At 38.1% G+C, this 19,644-nt stretch overlaps 1 protein-coding gene across 7 annotated transcripts in view; it reads right to left on the bottom strand.

The window, feature by feature from the left end:
- The window catches only part of LOC131230689 (protein PTST homolog 3, chloroplastic), a 154,946-nt gene that overhangs the window by 116,870 nt on the left and 18,432 nt on the right, over positions 1–19,644 (bottom strand). For 6 of the 7 annotated variants that reach the window (XM_058226607.1, XM_058226610.1, XM_058226608.1 and 3 more), the window contains exons 2-4: positions 11,022–11,159; positions 2,775–2,920; positions 2,477–2,689 (exon numbers count right to left, since the gene is read on the bottom strand). In XM_058226607.1, coding sequence (XP_058082590.1) covers positions 2,477–2,689; positions 2,775–2,920; positions 11,022–11,159 — 497 coding nt within the window. The remainder of the gene's footprint in view (positions 1–2,476; positions 2,690–2,774; positions 2,921–11,021; positions 11,160–19,644) is intronic. The other variant, XM_058226612.1, reaches the window with a different exon arrangement.

Here is a 19,644-nt window from a genome sequence, read left to right as displayed (position 1 = left end):
AAGTTTAGAGTATTTAACAAACTAGGAATTTAGGGTTTCAATATAGGGATTTGAGAATTTAGGATTTTGGGGATAGGGATTTGAGTGTTTAGGGTTATTAGGTTAGGGAAATTTGTGGAAATTAGGTTTAGGGTTAATAGGTTAGGAAAATTTGGGGAAATTAAGTTTAGGGTTATAGGATTTTGGAGGAATTTAGATTAAGGTTCAGATTTGGGGATTGGGGTTTGGAAAGATTGGTGATTTTGGGATTTGGGAATCCTAGGGTTAAGGTTTAGGATTTATGTTTAGGATTTTTGTAAAGGGGATCAAAGAGAAGAGGGAAGACGAAGATTTGAAGCACGGGGGCCACAGATTGGTGCTATTTGTATGGACACTGTTCACTCGATATTGTTCCAGCAATACTATTCACGGCTAGAGCTTGGGTTCAGTTGGGTGTAGGTTAGGTCTAGATTGGTTTAGAATCATAAGAAAGAAAGAAGAAAGAGAAGAAGACGAAGAAAGAGAGATCATAAGAGAAGTACCTTCAGAGAGAGGAATAAAACAAGAGGATAACTAGGGGAATCACTCGCCAAATATCTTCACACCATCAATCCCATCGCAGGATAAACTGCTAAATCATATAGCAAAGGAGAGGAAATTCTTTTCATTCATGGTTCATAATCATCAAACCCTAAAGGGGGTCCAAACCTTTTATACTCTCGAAAAGTGACTTCTACAAAAAAACCTCTTTCAAGAAAGAATTCTCATAAAAAATGTCTCAAGTAAAACATAAAATAGTCCAAAATTAATAAAATAAATGACAAAAACTACTCAAAAATAATATAAAATAAATAAATAAATAAATAAATAAATAAAATCTAAACTATCCTAAACTATTTGTGGCCAATGTGGTGGTCCATGATCAAGATGGGCCGCGATCAAGAGTTGTCCAAAGGTCCATTGTGCACAATCCAACAGGCCGATCAATGCGCCTATGCAATCCAACGGTCCCAACACTTCAAACAAGCAACCCACGCACATCTACCCAGTGTAGGGTCTTCAACGATGGCTAGGAATGCGACTTGGGCCCCGTGAGCCCCATGTGATGATCGTCTAGCCATAAATGGTCGGATGTCCTCATCATAATTGTAAAAAGATTCAATAGAAAAGGTTGTCCTTCCCAAGAATCTGAACACTATATAACCTAACATCGGGATGAAGACCGGCTAGGAATTCAAAATCATACATTGTTCGATTTCCCGTATCCTCGACCATAAGCACCAGAGTTTGAGAATGATCTAGCTCTTCCCAATTCTATGCTCACATCCCTTTGTTGACATTATTTCACGAAGTAGTTGATAGAAGCAAGAAACATTTTCCCATTGGGTATACAACAACATGACTGTGTCCAATTCATCCCTTTCGCAGTCTTCTTAAACATAAGACCTCAACTAACACTCGGCTGCATGGATTGTAGGAGCGAAACCCTCACCATCATGTTGTCACTTTCCCACCAGTCATTTAATGGATTGTTAAATGGCAGCTCCATATTTCATGTTATGTAAGCAAGCTTTTTCTTCTCTCTGATATACATTTTGGCGGATTGAGACCAATCCAGACAGTTTTTACCATCAAATTTGACCATAGTTATCAGCAACCTAGGAGGATCACTCTGATTATGCCCCATTGTTAATGAGCTTTTATGATCTCCCCTTGGCTACTTTCAGCTATGATGTAATCGTATACACTACTCAGCAATCAATGATAAAGGATTCCAAGTCCAACTAACATAAATCTGAAACAATTACCAGAAGATGTCTTTATATCAGTAGTGGGTAGGGGACTCGAAGTCTCAAGGTGGAGCCGAATCCCATCTACATTATTGTTGGGCAACTAAGGCTGCCTGCCATTCCTATACGAGGACTAAAGATAAAGAACGGTACTGTAGCATCAGTGTAGCACAGTACTGTAGCCGCACTGTAGCACATAGTGGGGAGTCTTTCCATAGGAGATCTGATTGTATGGTGGACAATGGAACAAAGAAAGGAAGAGGAGAAGAAAGAAGAAAGAGGAGAGAAGCTACGAATAGAGAAGGAAAAGGAAAGACACATAATCCCACTCTGTCACCATTTAAAGTTAGAGGTCAGATTCATAGTTCAGTAGGTGATAGACCTCTCTAACTAAAAATGTGTAGACATAAAACCTCTCTAACTAAAAATGCGTAGAACATTTATGTCATAGACCAAGCATACACAACATTACCAAAAAGATTTCCAACATCAGAAAGGCTCTCCCCTCCCCTCTTGATGGGGAAGAGGGTTGATTCCCCATTATCCCTTTTCATTTTTTTTTTCTTTGTTAGGTGCTAAAATTTGTGTTGGCATTCAAAAAAATGTTCCACATTAAAAGAAATTAACAGGCTTGTGACAAAGGAAAAGGGTACACAGTTCTTACAAGGGAGCCAAATAAGAAATGAAAACTATTTATAATTTACTACCTTCAATTGTTTCCAACTCCCCACTCTGAATAAACTTTGATGCTTTTTCATGTAATGATGACTTGACCGAATAGCCTATCGATTCACACATTTGGGTACCAAAGATCATAGGCGCAACACCATTTGTACTAGAAAGATGATCTTCCACAATAGAAGCTTTACTTGGTAATGACACATCTACATGCAATTCATCCATTCTTTTTTCCTGGCCATCTACAAATGTATGAGGCTATCAAGAGAACTCTAAAAATGGTAGTAAAATGAGAAGCCAATATGTATAACAACACATAATGGACACCTATTGAATTGCTTCCATTGGCATTGCCAGCATCATGATTCTCTGAAAAATTCCTCTCAATATTGGCATCTACTTTTGTTGTGTTCATGAGAAGTTCTGCAATTACTTTGTATCCTCTCCGTCGCACAATGTTTGCAAGGTCTTTCCTGTATCAATTGCCAAAAGAAGGCATGAATCAAACATCTCAATATCACTGTCAAAGAAAAGAAAAGTGCGGAATCTAAATCAATGTGTGCTTCTGTTTAATTTTTAAATACATTTCATCCTTAGCTATCAATAGAAGAGAATCAAGAAGAGCTAAATATTGAGAACCTTTTAAATTTTCAACATATTTAACGTGAGAACAATAAGAACTGGAAATTACTCAACGAGTATCCAAAGGGCCAAAGCCCAAACTAATCAAAATAAACATACAGCATTGATAAGAAGATCAAAAGACATGACATGGATATTGGTATGGGATCTGTATCACATATGGCTTAGGCATGTCTGTATATTAATATTAAAAATAAAACCTACTAAAAAAATTAACAGAAAAATTATGCTACATATGTTTCTGTAGTTTTAGGGGAAGAAGGATGGACTGAGAGGAAAGAAGGAAGAACTCAAGGAATATAAGGGGATCGAAAGATAACCATAGCATATGGTGCAATGTAGAGTGCTAAACTGTATAGTACTACTACAGGAGTACCAATGCACGTTTTCACATTCCCACATTTCTAAAACTCACCCTCATGCTGGAGCCAACGTTTATGTATAGGTACCTCATCCCATATCACACCCTTAGGATACGAAAGCATATCCGTATCGCATAGGATATATCATATCTATCTGGGAATGTATCGCAATCTGAGGGAAACATTGGGGAAACATTTTGGAAAATGATGGAATCTTCAATGATACTTCAGGATATCTTAAAAGAGACACTGTTACACATTTAGAACCATAAACATTACAAAAAACAAGTAGGCATAATAAGTTTCTACGTTACTGGGGCCTAAACTATGCATTCTCTAATAGAAGTGATGTAGTTATTTAAAAATGACTTCATATCATTCAAATATCAAACAATACACATAATAAAACACAAAAATACAACCAAAAACTAAAGATAATAAAAGACATACCTTTGCCTCTTACCCACAGATTTACAAGGCAGAAGGTTTTCATATTTTACCTATTTTTCCATTTCAACTGTTCAATTCAAAAATACAAGCCTCAAATCCATGTAAATGCATGCAAAACATGCATAGATGTGGATTTCTAATTTTCTTCTAACCAATCTAGGGGGGAAAAAAAAGGATATAAACAAGCAAAATAGGAAGCTTCTCGCTGAATGGTTCTAACCTGTTTCCACTCTTGGATCACAATTTCTCCACCTAAATCCTGATTTCTCCCAAAACAACTCAAATGGAGTTGCCTAAATCCTTCCATGAATCCGTCCATGATATGTATCAATAGTGCCATCGATACATTGGAAATTTTATAAAGCGCACCGGCTGATATTTTGCAATATCACAATATCTATCACTATTTTTATTTATTTTTTTCAATATTTTGATCAATATGATTTTGTAATTCCCTCTATATCTTGTATCGCTGGCCCATGATACTGATAGCATCAGCCAATATTATCGATACATGGAACACTCGCTAGAGAATAGATATCACACATATGTAGCTTGCCCACAACATCTCTGATTCGATGACAACTTAAAGCCTTTATGAAGATGTCAACCTAATGATTATCAGAACAAGCAAAAGGCCTTGTTAACAATTTTGACATCATCACTCTAACAAAGTGAAACTCTACTTCAATATGTTTCTTCCTCTCATGAAAGACTGGATTATCAGCAATTTGAATTGCAGCTTGATTGCCATAGTGAAGAGCAATGGGAGTATCAACTTCAAAACACATCTCAAGAGGAAGGGGCCTTAGCCACATAACCTCGCAAGCAGCATTCACCATTGCCCAGTATTTAGCTATTGCAGAGGAACAAGCAACGACATTTAGTTTTTACTTCTCTAAGACACTAGATTCCCCCGACAAAGTACAGAAACTAATATTAGTAGACCTTTAATCATCAAATGATCTTGCCCAATATGTATCATTATAACTAATGATGATCATGATGGATAATAGCAAGCCTTTTCCCGGTGCCATCTTTAGGTCTCAAAGAATGTGTTCCCTCCAAGTGAGCATCACACAGGGCATGCATGAACTGACTGACCACACTAGCTGCATAAGAGATATCTAGCCAAATGATGGAATAAATTAATCTGCTTAACAGCCATTAATAAGTATCAATATCACCTATACTTTTGACATCCTCATGTAGATGGCGATTACCTTTAGTGTTATCGAAGTCGTACGATTCATGTGAATCGTATGAATCGTATGATTCATATCATATCGTATGGGTGTACAATTCGTACGATTTGAATCGTACACCCAAATCTTAAATCCCAAATAATCATATGATAATTGTACGAATTGTATCGAATCGTACAATAATCGCATGAGTTGTACGATAATCATAGATTACATAAATGGGCCCAAAAATTACTTAAAAAATCAAATTTTCTTCTTCTTTCTAACCTTTTGCTCATAAAACATGAAAAAGGCCTCCCTTGTTAAATACATCCTCTTTTTTTCCTTTTGAGAGAGAGAGAGAGAGAGAGAGAGAGAGAGAGAGAGAGAGAGAGGCAAGAGGAGATTTGGGGATTTTGATATTTGTAACACCCCAAAATCCAGGCGTCGAGTACATCCACGATCCCCAAATTCCAAAGTGTCACTAATGCACGCAGAAATGCAATTTAATGATTAAATTGATTGGCATCAACTCACTTGTTGAAATTTAAATAAAACAGTGCAAAATAGCTAAATTTTAAATGATAAAATACAATCACACTAGTGTCCAAACCATCACTAATATACAACCAACAACTTCAATTAATAGGGATCTCAAAATTATTGTCTAAAATTAATTCCACAGCCTGATATTTCTGTATATGATTCCGATGATAACTCTGAAGTAGAGGCCTACCAAGTTATTCTTAGTCATCGATCACAGTGGCCTTGGTAACACCTACATACATGAGATCTGGTTAGTGTTTTAAAACACTGCCCCAGGTGGGAGTGAGTATTCAACTCAATGTTTCCCAAAGTTACACATAATATCAACACGATCAAGTTCAGGTAATGAAGCATAACATCGCAAACACTTTCCTAATCTACTTGTTTAATGCATGTGTGTAAATGCATGGATGCATGGTCCGCTCATCTTACATGCAGGGCTCTCTCGCCTTCCACTCTATGCTTGAGGTCGAGTTAACCAGTGGATTCTCATCGAACAACCAAGCACTCTAAACTCATGCACATGAATGCATGATTACCAAACCTTTATTAATCCATATTCAAACAGTAGTATTAGCAAAGCCAGATTACCACAATTGTAAAACGAGTCAAATACACAAGAACCACATGGCTCGTCACCAGGATCCTTAATCCATCCAGGATTGTCGCCCAATATTCAACATTATCTAACATGAAAACGGAATTGTCGAGGATTTACGAGAACACCTCAAGACGGCACAACTCATGGATTAGAAAATATAAGGATTTACTTGTCAACCAAGATGGTCACTACCGCGAACACCTAATTTCCAAATAAACACTGTATTTTGGCCATCACTCACTCAATGATGGTAGGCTCTTCACCTCCATCAGTGCTCAAGACTCAATGTTAGGCTCGCTCACCTCCAAAGGTCAAAGACAACACAAGCACAGTGTCCCATACCACCGTGCATGGCCCATGAGCTATAACGAGTAGCTCATTGAATCACGGTTACAAGCGGCTATGAATGGTGACTATATATCAATAGTAATTGTGGTATACTGGATTCAATCGGATGTGTCAACGTTCACAAAATAATTATTATCCTTGGATTAGACTAATTTGGTAGGCTAAGGGAACATAGACTAGACCGACTTGGGTGCAAAACAGCCCACGAGTAGCCCAAGCTAGAGTCAGTCAACCGTGTTCCACTTCCATCAATCGAACCAATCTGTGGCAACTAGGGGATCCACAATTCTAGTGATTTTCCAAAGACTAATCTCAAACAAAACAAGTCCATAATATCCTAATCACGTTCATAGGCATGAATTGATCATATTCCATCAAATTCCTCACTTAAGCATTTAACCAAACACTTAGCTTGCCAAAAGAATAATTTCTTATTTCATCAAGCCCGGATGAATACCAAATTCATACAACCCAAGAAACATGCTATCACTTATCAATACAACACGCGTAGCATAAGAATCACAACCATCATATCATAATTCTAACGAATACATAATTTCAATCACGATTAGAAGAATAGTCCTCACCTTAGAATACAATTCTACGTACTAACGTCTAGGATCTAAGATTCAAGAAAAAGCCTAAAACCCTACATAAATTTCAAACGAAATTCAATTAAAACCAAGAAAACACAATTTTGGTTTTCTAAATTGAGTGTATGGCATAGACTCATCTTCGATTACTACTTGGTGTCAATAGAATGGAAGAAACGGCAGAAAATCAATGAATTCCAGCTGAAACCCCCCAAAACCCCTAAGAAAAACTCCCAAATTTTTTATTTCTAACCCTATCCCAAATGGGTTTCATATATAGTCACGCAATTCACATTCCTGGGTTCTGATCTAAGTTATGTGATTCGGGGTACGGTTTCGGACATTTGATCCATGTAGAAGGTCAAGCTCACTAAGACTAACATATTCCTATAGTTTCGTGATCGTTGGCCCACCAACGAACGGTCTAGAACTCATTTGGACATTTCGTCACATTTAAGACGATTTAGGGAATAAGATTTCATAGATCTAGGTAATAGGTTTGCAATGTACATTGTTAGGCATAGGATTTGGATTACGAGGTGCATTTATTCACGGTCTAAGTGTGTTTAATTACGATCGTACGGTTCTTATACTACAAGGGTAACTTAGTCAATTTGGCTTCTAAACGTAGAGAGATCAAGATTTAAGCCATTGATTAAATAGGTTCTTTGGTGGATTTCGATTTCAATTTCGATTCAGTTACTTGGTTCGATTAGTGATAGTTTCCTTAGATTGTGGCCTACGATTTAGAAATCACAGGGTTTAGCATAAGATCAGGGTGACCGGCAAAATCAGTGGCTTTCCAAGGGTGTCAAATCGAATTTGTATGGTAAGATTTGTGTATCCAAGGATTCTATGCAGTTCTGTTGGCGTCAGGACCCTAGAATCAGAGTTTCATATACCAATTCCCGACGTCTTTGAGTCATAATTCAGACGTGTGCATATGTTCACCTACTGAATTGGATAGGTTTCTAATGTTACCCGAGTACATTTAATACTTGAGTATTGAGAAATCCAGGTCATTACACTATTCAAAAACCCAAAACAAAGAAATCAAGATACTATTCACAATGGAATCGAATGCCATTTTTTCTAACATGATTCTACACTTAAGAAAGGTACAAAAGAATAGAATTATTGAAGAACTCTTCTATGTTTTTTAAGGTAATTGTTTTCAAAAGACAACAAAGGAAAACAAAGGAAAACAAAGGAAAAAGACAAGAATCCTTCAATATCATGATATGCATGCCACATACATTTTCTGAATTGATAATATCATGATATATATTACTCCTTTTTGGTACAAGTTGATAGGAAATGGATGATTAATGAGTTTTTAATCTTTTCTGATTTACTTATATTTTTTTCATTTGTTTATATGTATATTTTTAAATTTAAACAAAAATAAAAATAAAAATCTTACCATTTGCAATTTGATACAATTCAACCCATTAAACGATTTGCGATACAATAACGATTTTGACAACATTGATTACCTTCTATAGTTGATTCTACAGGTTTGACAACAGCATACCTGAATCAATAAGCAAATTAATAATGAACTTTCTTTGAGACATGAATATTCCTTCCTTAAGTTGTAAGCAACTTCAATTCTAAGAAATACCTTTGTTAGCATTCATAATAACCAATAAGACAATGAGAAAGAAGAAGAACGAGTGAAGGAAGAAGTTTTCAAGAAGAAAAGGGTTTGTGCATAATAGAATCTCTCTCATACCCATAATATCCATATAGAAAACCTAAATACAAACGGTATGATGCACAAAAGGAGTGTCAAAGATAAAACACCCCCACTTAAAAATATTTGTATATGCATGACTAAACAAAGTAAATATACACTCCTCTCCCACTACACTCCCCCTCAATGTGGAGCAAAGATGTCAAACTTTCCCAACTTGCCCATAACTACCTAAAGAGTAGACAGATGAATGGTTGAGGGAATATTGGACAATTCACATGCGATGTGCATATGTGCCGGATGAAATCTTCTCATGATGAATTGACAATCAACTTCAATGTGCTTTGTCCATTCAAGAAACACTGGATTGGAAGCAATGTAGATCGTTGATTGATTATCATAGACACATGGTTCTGAATATCGATATTGTGGGGCATATCAGCCCAGCCAAAAAACGATACGATACGATACGGGCATCGTACATCAATATCAGTCCGTATCAGACAATATAGGCCGGTATTGGTCAAATTTTTTTTTTTAAGCCAAAAAATTAAGAAAAACATTAGAAAAAAAATAAGATATATGAAAACCAACACGCCACATTTACCATAGAGCGACACTTTGCTTCTGCAGACAATCGAGCAACCAAAGTTTGTTTCTTGCTCTTGCTCTTCCATGAAACCAAATTACCACCAACAATGTAGAGAGAGGAGTGTGTGAGTATGTACCTCCATATACAAGACATTTTTAGTGTGTGTTTTTATCTTTGTTGCTCCTCTTGGGCACCATACATTTTGTATTAGGGTTTTCATATACAAGGATACTATGGGTGGGAGAGATTTAACTCTCCACAACCCTTTTCTTGTCCAAAACTTCTCCCTTCACTTTTTCTCCTTTTTTATTCTCTTATTATGAAAACCAACACCGTATCAAAGCAGAGGTTTGATCCACCCCCATTCCTCTCTCTCTCTCTCTCTCTCTCTCTCTCTCTCTCTCTCTCTCTCTCCACAACCTTGAAAGTCTGAGATCTTTGATGTCAAACCTTTTCAGTGAGTATGTATTGACATAATGACTTTCCTCACAATTGTCCATCATACGAAAGATACCATCACAATATCACATATACAATCACCACGGTGGAAATACCACGCATCCTTAACAAACAAAAAATGATCTAATGGACTCTGAAATCCAAACCGAGATATGTCCATATTGAAGGAATGCATTTTGCACTTCAAGTTGATAAAGACGGCAGGTTCAATTAGCTGCAATGGATAAAAAACTCATAGAATTTAGTTTTGCAACAAGAGAAAATGTTTAATGAAAAAGGCCACACCATATGTTGAGTGAAGCCATTTGCTACAAGATGTATGACTTGTACCATTTTATAGAACCATCAAGTTATGCTGTAGGGTAAATACCCATTTGCAGCCAGTTGTGTTCCTTTAGGCAACTCAACTAGATCCCAAGTTCCCTTCTTCTCCAATCCAGACATGTCTTCCATCATAGTAGTCCTCCATTTAAAATTAGCTACAAGATCTGACCAACTGTTGTTACTCTCCTACTTGTCTCCCCTTAAACATAATTATATACACAGATTCAGGAGAAGACAGATTTTCTGCCAAAAATTTGCACCCCCAATAGCTCAAAGTCCAAGTGAAGTTTGACAGGAGTTCAAATACACTACGTTGCTCAAGCTGTTTCTTCATCTCTTTAGGAGTGCTAGCAAGGGGCTAACAATGATCTAACTCTTCCCATTTCTGCCTCATCGACACAATATTCTTCTACTAACATTTCTCCATGTTGCAAATTGGTTATTTCCCAGCAGTCCCCCACACACTATAAGAGGGTTAAGAAAGTCTGACACCCAGGCTCGTAAGTAATGTAGGCAATTATTTTTAGGAATATGTTGATGGAACTATCCATCAACTCCTATGACAAATCAAGTCTTTTGAACAATTATGAAGGTGTAGGCACTAACCAGATGCAAGAATCCCAGACCAGGACCATTTTTACCCCCTTTGATAAAATTGAAAAAATAATACACTCAGGGACTCTCAGAAGTGAAGATGAGATCCAACTAATCTCATCTTTTGATGAATAACAACAGTTTATTAATAGAAAGAGAAACATGATATGAGATCCAACCAACCTTCCATATTCAGAAAGCACCTTCATTGACGGCACACTAGTTTCTGGAAGGCCAGCCACAGATATGAATTCCCGGAGGTCATTACAAAGATCTGCATTGCTTTTAGTAGACCTTGTCACTTTTGATTTCTTGCTAGCCCTGTGCATTAAATAAATAAATAAAAATTAAATAAAATTAAATTTTTTTAAAAAAAACATACCAATACATCAGACAACAATAAAAGAAAATAACAAAAAGGATGAATGTAAAGTGTAAGAAGAAACAGGTGCATGCATTAAGATCCATTGGGTGCAATTAAGAATTTATGATGATGACCAAAAACGAGGAAGTACCAAAGCTGCACATAACAGTATGATTTCCTACTAACCCGACACATCTATGATACTCTGCTACCTATATAGGCTTGGAGTTTAGTTGCACAAAGCATGAAATGCAGCAGAAACAAATTTTGCCAGAGCTGCACATAACAGTATGATTTCAATCCTACTCACCTGACACGTCTATGATACTCAGGTACCTGTATAGGTTTGGAGTGTAGTTGCACGAAGTGTGAAGTGAAGCAGCAATGAATTTGGGTGCGAGAGTGGGGAAGCATCTGGTTCAGAATGTAAACAAGTATAATCAGTAGGAAAGCTGGAGTAAGATCCGAAGCGCGATTGGAAGTGGGAGTGGTACCTAGTTAGAGGGACCCTGCAACTAAGGCTTGGAGTATCAGTCTCCTGTTGTTTTTGTAACATTTAGTCATATACTCTGCAGGTTGCAGTATATCATCTGCAACTTATACAGTACATTTGAGTTGTAAAGGTATATGAATAATATGAGCTAATAATTCCTTAAAAAATACAAGAAGAAATAAAAAGAAAATGAATATTAAGTTTCATTGTATATTTGGACCTTCTTTAGCTCTTAAAGATTCTTTTGATGACCTCATCTTTAAAATAGTATGAATAAGAATGGTGTTTCCCTGTATCGGAAGCACACACAAAACTGGAAACTGTCAAGTAGCAGTAGCATTTCCAATGTCTGTGTCTGTGTCGGCATCAGGGTAATCATAGATGACAAGGTGGCAGGCACACTACAAAGTGGGATCACCTGAGGAACAGCATGGATATGCATGATTTGTAAACTTTGTTCTTAAATTCCTATGGAGATCTCCAATTTCTTGATTGTGTATGGGATAGAGCATCTCCCTCCCTCTCCTTCCTTTTGCTATTTGGTAAGGAATGAAAATGGTAAAGCTCTCTCTGGTTCACCCCTGCCTCTGGAATCGTCTGGGAGTCATCTCTGAGGTTGATAGTCAGGGGCTTGGGAATAAGAGCCTTCCTATTTTATTATATGGTTTTCTCAAGCTATCTTTTGCTATGGTTTCAGGTCTCCTAATTGAAGTGCACATTGAGGACTGTCGTGCAGCTATCAAAGATCCCTTGGACTCTGCTTGTAGTATGTGGCTCTATGCCCACACATTGCAATTGTGGCTCCCCTCCTTCAGAGGAATGGTGGAAGTTATTAGTAGGCACGAGAGCTCTCATTTCTAGTCTCGCCCCCCACCAATAGTCTCCCTCGGATTATTGCCTCTTCTAAGTTGGCATCATTGATCCCTCCTGCCATGCATTCCTAGCCCCCTATATATCTAGTGGGCTAGCTTTGCTTCCTTCATTCTCTTTTCTTCTCCCTAGCTCGGGCTGTGGATGCCTTCTCTCTTCCCTGGCCCAAGTTATGGGCTTCTTTCTTCTTTTTCTTCTTTTCTTTCCTCCTTAGCCCAGGGTGTGGGCCCCTTTGTATTCTTAGGGCTGCATACCCTTTTGGAAGAAATAAGTCTTTTTTTCCTTCCAAAAAAAACGTAAAGAATGAAAATGGTAGATAATAACTTCCCATTTCTCTTCTTTCTCTTGCCAGAGAGAAGTTTCTCCCTTTTATAACTCAAGGGAGGTAGCTACGGAAATTATCTACCCACGTGTTGCTACCCAACATGAGAATCAATTTTTATCAGTAAAAGAATTTTATTGGAACGGCCCATGGGCAAAGAACCAACATGAGAACCATTAATGGTCATGCGTCTTAGTACTGATTTCTGAGTAGTATGTTTTGAAGTATGACTCACTTGATAATTCAGTCATTCTCCATTGACACAATGCTATTTAAAACCATGCAAATGGTAGAAAATAACAACCCAAATAGCACAATACTACCCACGGACCACAACCATGAGGGGTTGCCCCAGATATGGGACAAGAAGGGAATTACTTCATAACCTTGGTTTTGAAAACTGATTATGATACGGTCATATCCGCCACCTCCATTACACGATATAGGGGTAAACCGGTCCATTACCTATCAGCTGATACAAACCGTATCACTGAATTGACTCGATATCAAATGCCATTTAAAACCATGCAAATGGTAGAAAATAACAACCCAAATAGCACAATACTACCCACAGCCATGAGGAGTTGCCCTAGATATGGGATAAGACAAGGTAATAACTTCAAAACCATGGTTTTGAAAATTGGTTACGATATGGCCGTATCTGCCACCTCCATTACACGAAACAGAGGTGAACCAGTCCATTACCTATTCAGATGATACAAGCCATATCAATGCCGATATAGGGTGGATACAGCCAATACATGCCGAATTCAATGTTCAAAATATCGGTATCACGTTATGTATCGCACCCTTGGGATACAAATACGTATCAGTTATCGCATGGGATATATCGGTTGCATCACAGAATGTATCGCTGTTGTTGGAAACATTGGGCAATCGGTCGAATTTCTCAATGAAACTTCCGTGATTGTTAAAAAAGACATCAATACACACTTGTAAATCAAAGCATTACAAAAAACAAGTCACATAATAGGTTTTCTTTGTATGGGGTCCTAATCTATGAGTTGTATAATTGAATTGATGCATGTATATTCAAAGTCTATTCATATAATTTATAAATATAAGAAGACGTGTGGAAACACAAGCAATACATTCAAAAACAAAAGAAGAATCACTAGATCAGGTTACATACATGTTTAATTTTATGTTTGGACACAAAGATTGAAATCGATTTGTGAGAAATTGGAAATTTTTTATTTTTTTTTCAATTTTCCGCAAGTCGGCCCATCTCCTCCAAATCTTGAAATCGAAACTCCCAATCCAATTTGACACTAATTTAATATGATTTACAGGGGGAAAAAAAAAAGGATCAAAAATCGAAAATGCTCAATAGATTGAACATGTGAGATATATCCCTCTAGTTGTGTGTTTCGTATCGCACAGGTGGGATACAAGATGTATTGTGGGATATATTGGCTGATATTGTCGATACTTAAAACATTGGCCGAATTAACCCTAAAGGCCGCATTTCAATTTTGTTTTCCAATTTTTCTCTAGTGTTTTCACAAGTTTCTTGACTTCAACCATGGAGGAAGCTTAAAAACCCAAGCTTGAGGCCTATTTTGTAGATTTAAACACAAGATTTGAGTAAGATTCAATGAATTGAAGTGGAGTAAACAAATTTGGTAGAACTCTCACTTTTTGTTTGTTTTTTCATCCTCTTTTTGTTGCATTTTCAATATAATGGACCCTAATCTATCAAATCAAGCTTGATTTGTGTTTGATTGATGTTTATTTTGGTTGACTTTCAACAAGTCAACCTGGCAAAGAGCATTCTTATCAAATAATGATCTAATACACCATTGAATAGATGTTAAAATTATTATTTTTTAAAGGATAATGACCAAATACCCCTCACTTATACTTCCTAAACCAACAGCCCAATCCTGTTACTTTCGTTCCAACTTGGTCCCTGCTTTTAACAAGCAACTTTGTTTACCCCCTACTTTAAAGGAAACGGTAAGATAACGTGAAATTTTCATCTTCCAATGTGCACATATGATCAGGTCGCGCAATCTTATGCAGAATCATATTCCAAGTGCATTAGCATGACTACGCGCATAGTCATACGGAGCGTGTGCCTAAAACCAACAGAGCACCACACGGGTTGGAATATGCATCAGATCCACCTTGTCCATCAGGTGAGCCACCACATTTTCACCATGGATCCTAAAAATCAATCCAATTCAAGATTTAGGTAGCCACACCATGGGTAATAGGGTAAAGTCATGCCTAAAACTCTAAATTCACGTGGAATGGCCCACAAGAGTTTTTTGATATCCTAATCTTTGTGGTGTCCATTCATCCAAGTATGGCACATTTGACGTGTGGATTCTATTGCATTCACATAATGGCAAACCCCACACACAAGTTCAACTATTTTAATGGTCGAACTTCCCATCTCAACCATTCCCATCTTGTAGCCCACCTTAAATTGAATTGGCAAGATTTTGGGCCATGGTACAAGGTGGCGCAACCAATGAATGTTGTAGATCTCATCTATACAAAGTTCTCCATCCATGTCAGCGAATGGTCATGTGCGCACATGACTACATCTGGTCACATACGAGTTTCGATTCCAATTTCCTTCTCAAACCCAAAAACGCCCGAGTGGCTTTCATATGTGTTAAACAGCTACATGGTGCTAATCTTGAGGGCCTATGAGAATCTACAGTGAGAAGAAGAAGAAGAAAGATGGAAGAGAGAAACAATGAGAAAAGGGAGAGATAGCAAGAACATGAGATACTTAGGGTGTATAGAAGCCCTAGCCCTCTACTCATATTTATAATAGTAAAAACATAAATGAGCCCTATGGGCCTTATTACATGGACTAGGGCCCAATGGACCTTAGTCAATTATCAATCTTTTAACATCCTAATGAGGCCCAGCTTGAAACAAGGACTAACATAATCAAACCTAAAAAAGAAAGAAATTCTTCTCTAATATCCCCCCTCAAACTCAAGGTACTCTGAAAAGAGGGACTCAAGCTTCGAGAGGTGCACAAAAGATTTCTTAAACTAGAAAATGATGAAAAATAAAAAAGTAGTGTGACTCTAGAGATGAGTAGCGGTGGTTGTAATGAGAGGCGAGCGAGCAGATGAGAAGTGAAGGAAATGAGAGGAACAATAATTCCAGGCGAACATGCACTTCTACAACTTCAGTGATGTGAGCCACTAGAATAACCATCCTGTTGGAGAACAAAAATTGCAGAATTTCACAGGAGATTGCTCTATTGCGCAGTCGTGCAATAGAGGTGAGTTGTGTGGCTACGCAAATGAAGAAAGGGTCTACAGGATGAGCGTCAGGAGGCCAAAAATAGTTTTTGGCACAGAAGACCTGTTGCGTGGTAACGCAATAAGAGTACATGGCACGATCACGTAACAACACTCTGTTGTGCGGTTTCGGCAGCTCACACATGTGGAGGCCTATAAATACCCCTCTTTCCCCTCTCATTCACATCATCAGAGAAGTTCGAGAAGCGCTCGGGAGCTCTCAGAGTCAGGGGTTAGAGCGCTAACCGCGAGAAGCAGTTCGGGAGAAAGGAAAAAGGAATATTCGAGTATGTAGGAACCTAGCTTGTTGTGCTCCACGCAACAGGGCCTGTATTGCGCGACTGCGCAACAAGGGCCCCTGACAACCCATATGTCATGCGATTTTTGCAAATTCAGCTGCGACTTGCCCTCCTATGCAGATATTCTTTGAATATCGGGGTGAAGCAAGGGTTTCAACCCGTACAACTCCTCTGTCATCGCGACAAACTTTATGCACGCTGTGATGCTGCGGAAATCACTATTAGACTGTTTCTCCATTGCATTGATTAAATGTACTTTGTTTTGGAATCAAGGGCAATGCGAATGATGTAATAAGAATTCAGAATCAATAAAATGAGTGATGGTCTTTGCTCTTCGATTTTCCTTTGTTGATTATTGAATGTGGATATTCCTTTCTCCAATACTTGTTTCTGGTCGAAACAAGGCGACTCTGTTGGGGATCGAACCCAGAATCTCTGGTTGGAATATCTACGTTTAATATTGACAATAGGATAATTAAGAGAACACTTATTATCAATTGACATCATAATTACGTCAAAATAACGACTCTCAACGGGAACATCCCCCCCTTCATCTCTAAAACGAAGTACAATTCGACTTAATCGGAATAACTAATAGTCTGTTTTGGATTTCAAGTACTTCGTTCTTACACAATCGCGATGGCCTTCCTTCTGATCAACGTAGTTGTCTATTTCACACCCAATGGATTCGTTACGGATTATATCGGCAATGTGCGATCGCCGTCAAAGAAGGTACCAGGGAAAGCTGAGTCAGCTGCAACTAGAAATAGGCGACCCCAGGTGATGTCTGGGATGATCTCCGCTTCACCAACAGTGCAACATGATAATGAAGAATGGATAGTGGTAACGTCCAGAAGACGGAAGGCTCGATCTCTTTTCGCAAGAAGCACAGTCTCGCCAAGTGTGATAAGAGGACTAATCGGGTGAAATACCAAAAGGCGCAACCTCTCCTGAGCTCAAAGTTCATTTTACTTGGGAAGGACTGAAATGCCCGTCACCCCACAAGGTTTTCCTGCATTGCCAACTATGACGATAAAGACATCCATCGTAGATTTATTGAGTGTACAGAAGGATAAAGGGAAAGCTATTGCAACAAGTGAACTTTCACCCATGATACTCCCTGCAATGGATTCAATGCAAGCTTCTGCATCAAGAATGCTGCAATTTGAGTCGGCTAGTTCCTCAAAACGACGATGCGCTAGTTTTGAGTCGAGCAGCGGTTCGTTTTCCTCAATATCGTCAATGATGCGACATTCATCTCCCCCTTCAATATCAGACCAATCGAAGAGTAAAGAAGCAGAGGTCTTTACGGTAGGCACTAATCAAACTAACCCGCTTTCGCCAGATAAGCAGATATCTGAGAAGGTATATACTCCGATAACAGCTGTCGTGAACAATAATGAACAAGCAGAAGAGTCACAACCACGAATGGTTAGATTTCATAGGCCTACACCTGCTATTGCTCAAACTATAATACTGGAAGAAATTCGACAAATGGTCGCTGAAACCATTCACCTAGAAAAAGGAACGAGATTAGAAGAAAAGGTTCCATTATCAAACACCGTATCCACGCGAAATAGAGGAGATGTCATTTCGCACTAATTTCAAATGTCCAGATTTTCAGAAGTTTAATGGAAACGGATCACCAAAGGAACATCTGATGCACTTCATAACAATGATGGGGAATTTTTCCACAGTTCCTCAGTGTTGCTTACAATTATTCGGGTCGTCCTTGACAAGAAAAGCCTTTAGGTGGTATTCAGCTTTGGCTCCGGAATCTATTCATACTTGGAAACAAATGCAAGATGCTTTTATGGCAAACTTTTTCTCTTTTGACAAAGAAGTTAACTAAATTGGTTTCCATTTGCCAAAAAGAGAATGAAACAGTTGAAAGATTCATCGATCGGTGGAAAACCCTAGGGCATCATGTCGACAACTTCCAAGAAAATCAGAGCAGGTTAAACTATGTTTGGGCTGTATGAAACCAGAGGTGGCTTTTGACCTGATTAGCACAGATACACAAACTTTTCGTGACCTTGCAAGGAAGGCCCATACTCTCGAAAAGATTGATAAGAAAGTGTTCGCTTCTCATACGAAGCCGCTATGCCAGAACTTTGATGGAACATCAACCAACGCCGCTAGCAAAGAAGAGAAAAAGGAAGACTCAAAGTAGACAAAGAAACAACGATGGAGAAAATAGGAACGGTTTTATGATCAAGATGACAAATAAAAGGCCCAGACAATATAACGACCATAAGAGATGCATTTGCAAAGGAAGACTTACTTCCCATGATGAATCAATTATTGGTTATGGGGAGGATCGAGTTACCTCGGCCAAAATGCCCTGGAGAAATGGGGAAGACAATAAAAATGGATTACTATCACTATCATCGTATGCTCAGGCATCAGACTGAAAGTTGTCATGCCATTAAAAATATGCTCCAAAAGATGATTGATAAAGGCGAAATCATTATGGAAAAATATGACGAAAGGAAGAAAGCAACAACCAATGCAATTTCCATTAAAAGTATCTATTATCCTTCAAGAAAAGAGGCATGATTTTAGTGTTTACACGGCCCATCATACCTATGCACGAGTTGGGGACAGATTTGACCCAAAATCAGATGGTCCTTTTCGTCCCTTGAAGAAAACAATCACTGAAATTTTATTGCCAAGATTATCCAGGAAAATTCTACCTAATCAAAAGGGGGCATTACGGCCATGTAAAAGCGCAATAAGACGAACAATTTTGTAACAGCATGATCTCCAGACATGTATCTTCATAGACCTTCTTTCTCTGATGAAGTGAGGATTAAGAATGATTAATAAAAAGAAAAGTCAAAGAGAGACACGATCTCCAAATATTCCTTTAAACATATTCCTCCAAGCAGTAGGATGGAACTGTTGATCCCTTGGTCCCAAAAGAGGTAATTGTTGATTTTTTGAGACAATAATTTTTCAGGACGACACCTGGGCCAGAATTGTTATCGCAGTTGAATTATTGCTGCGACCTCCAAAAAGGCCTTCAAAAATTATATATATGCCCTGAAATGGCTATCACCAATTATTTCCAGACCATCACCGATTATCTGCGAAATTATCGAGCATCAATTATTCCCAAACCATTGCCGATTATCTGCAAGATTATCAACCACCAATTATTTC

This window comes from Magnolia sinica, chromosome 17, assembly GCF_029962835.1.
Source record: "Magnolia sinica isolate HGM2019 chromosome 17, MsV1, whole genome shotgun sequence".
Lineage (NCBI taxonomy): Eukaryota > Viridiplantae > Streptophyta > Magnoliopsida > Magnoliales > Magnoliaceae > Magnolia > Magnolia sinica.
This window is presented reverse-complemented; position numbering and strand designations above follow the sequence as displayed.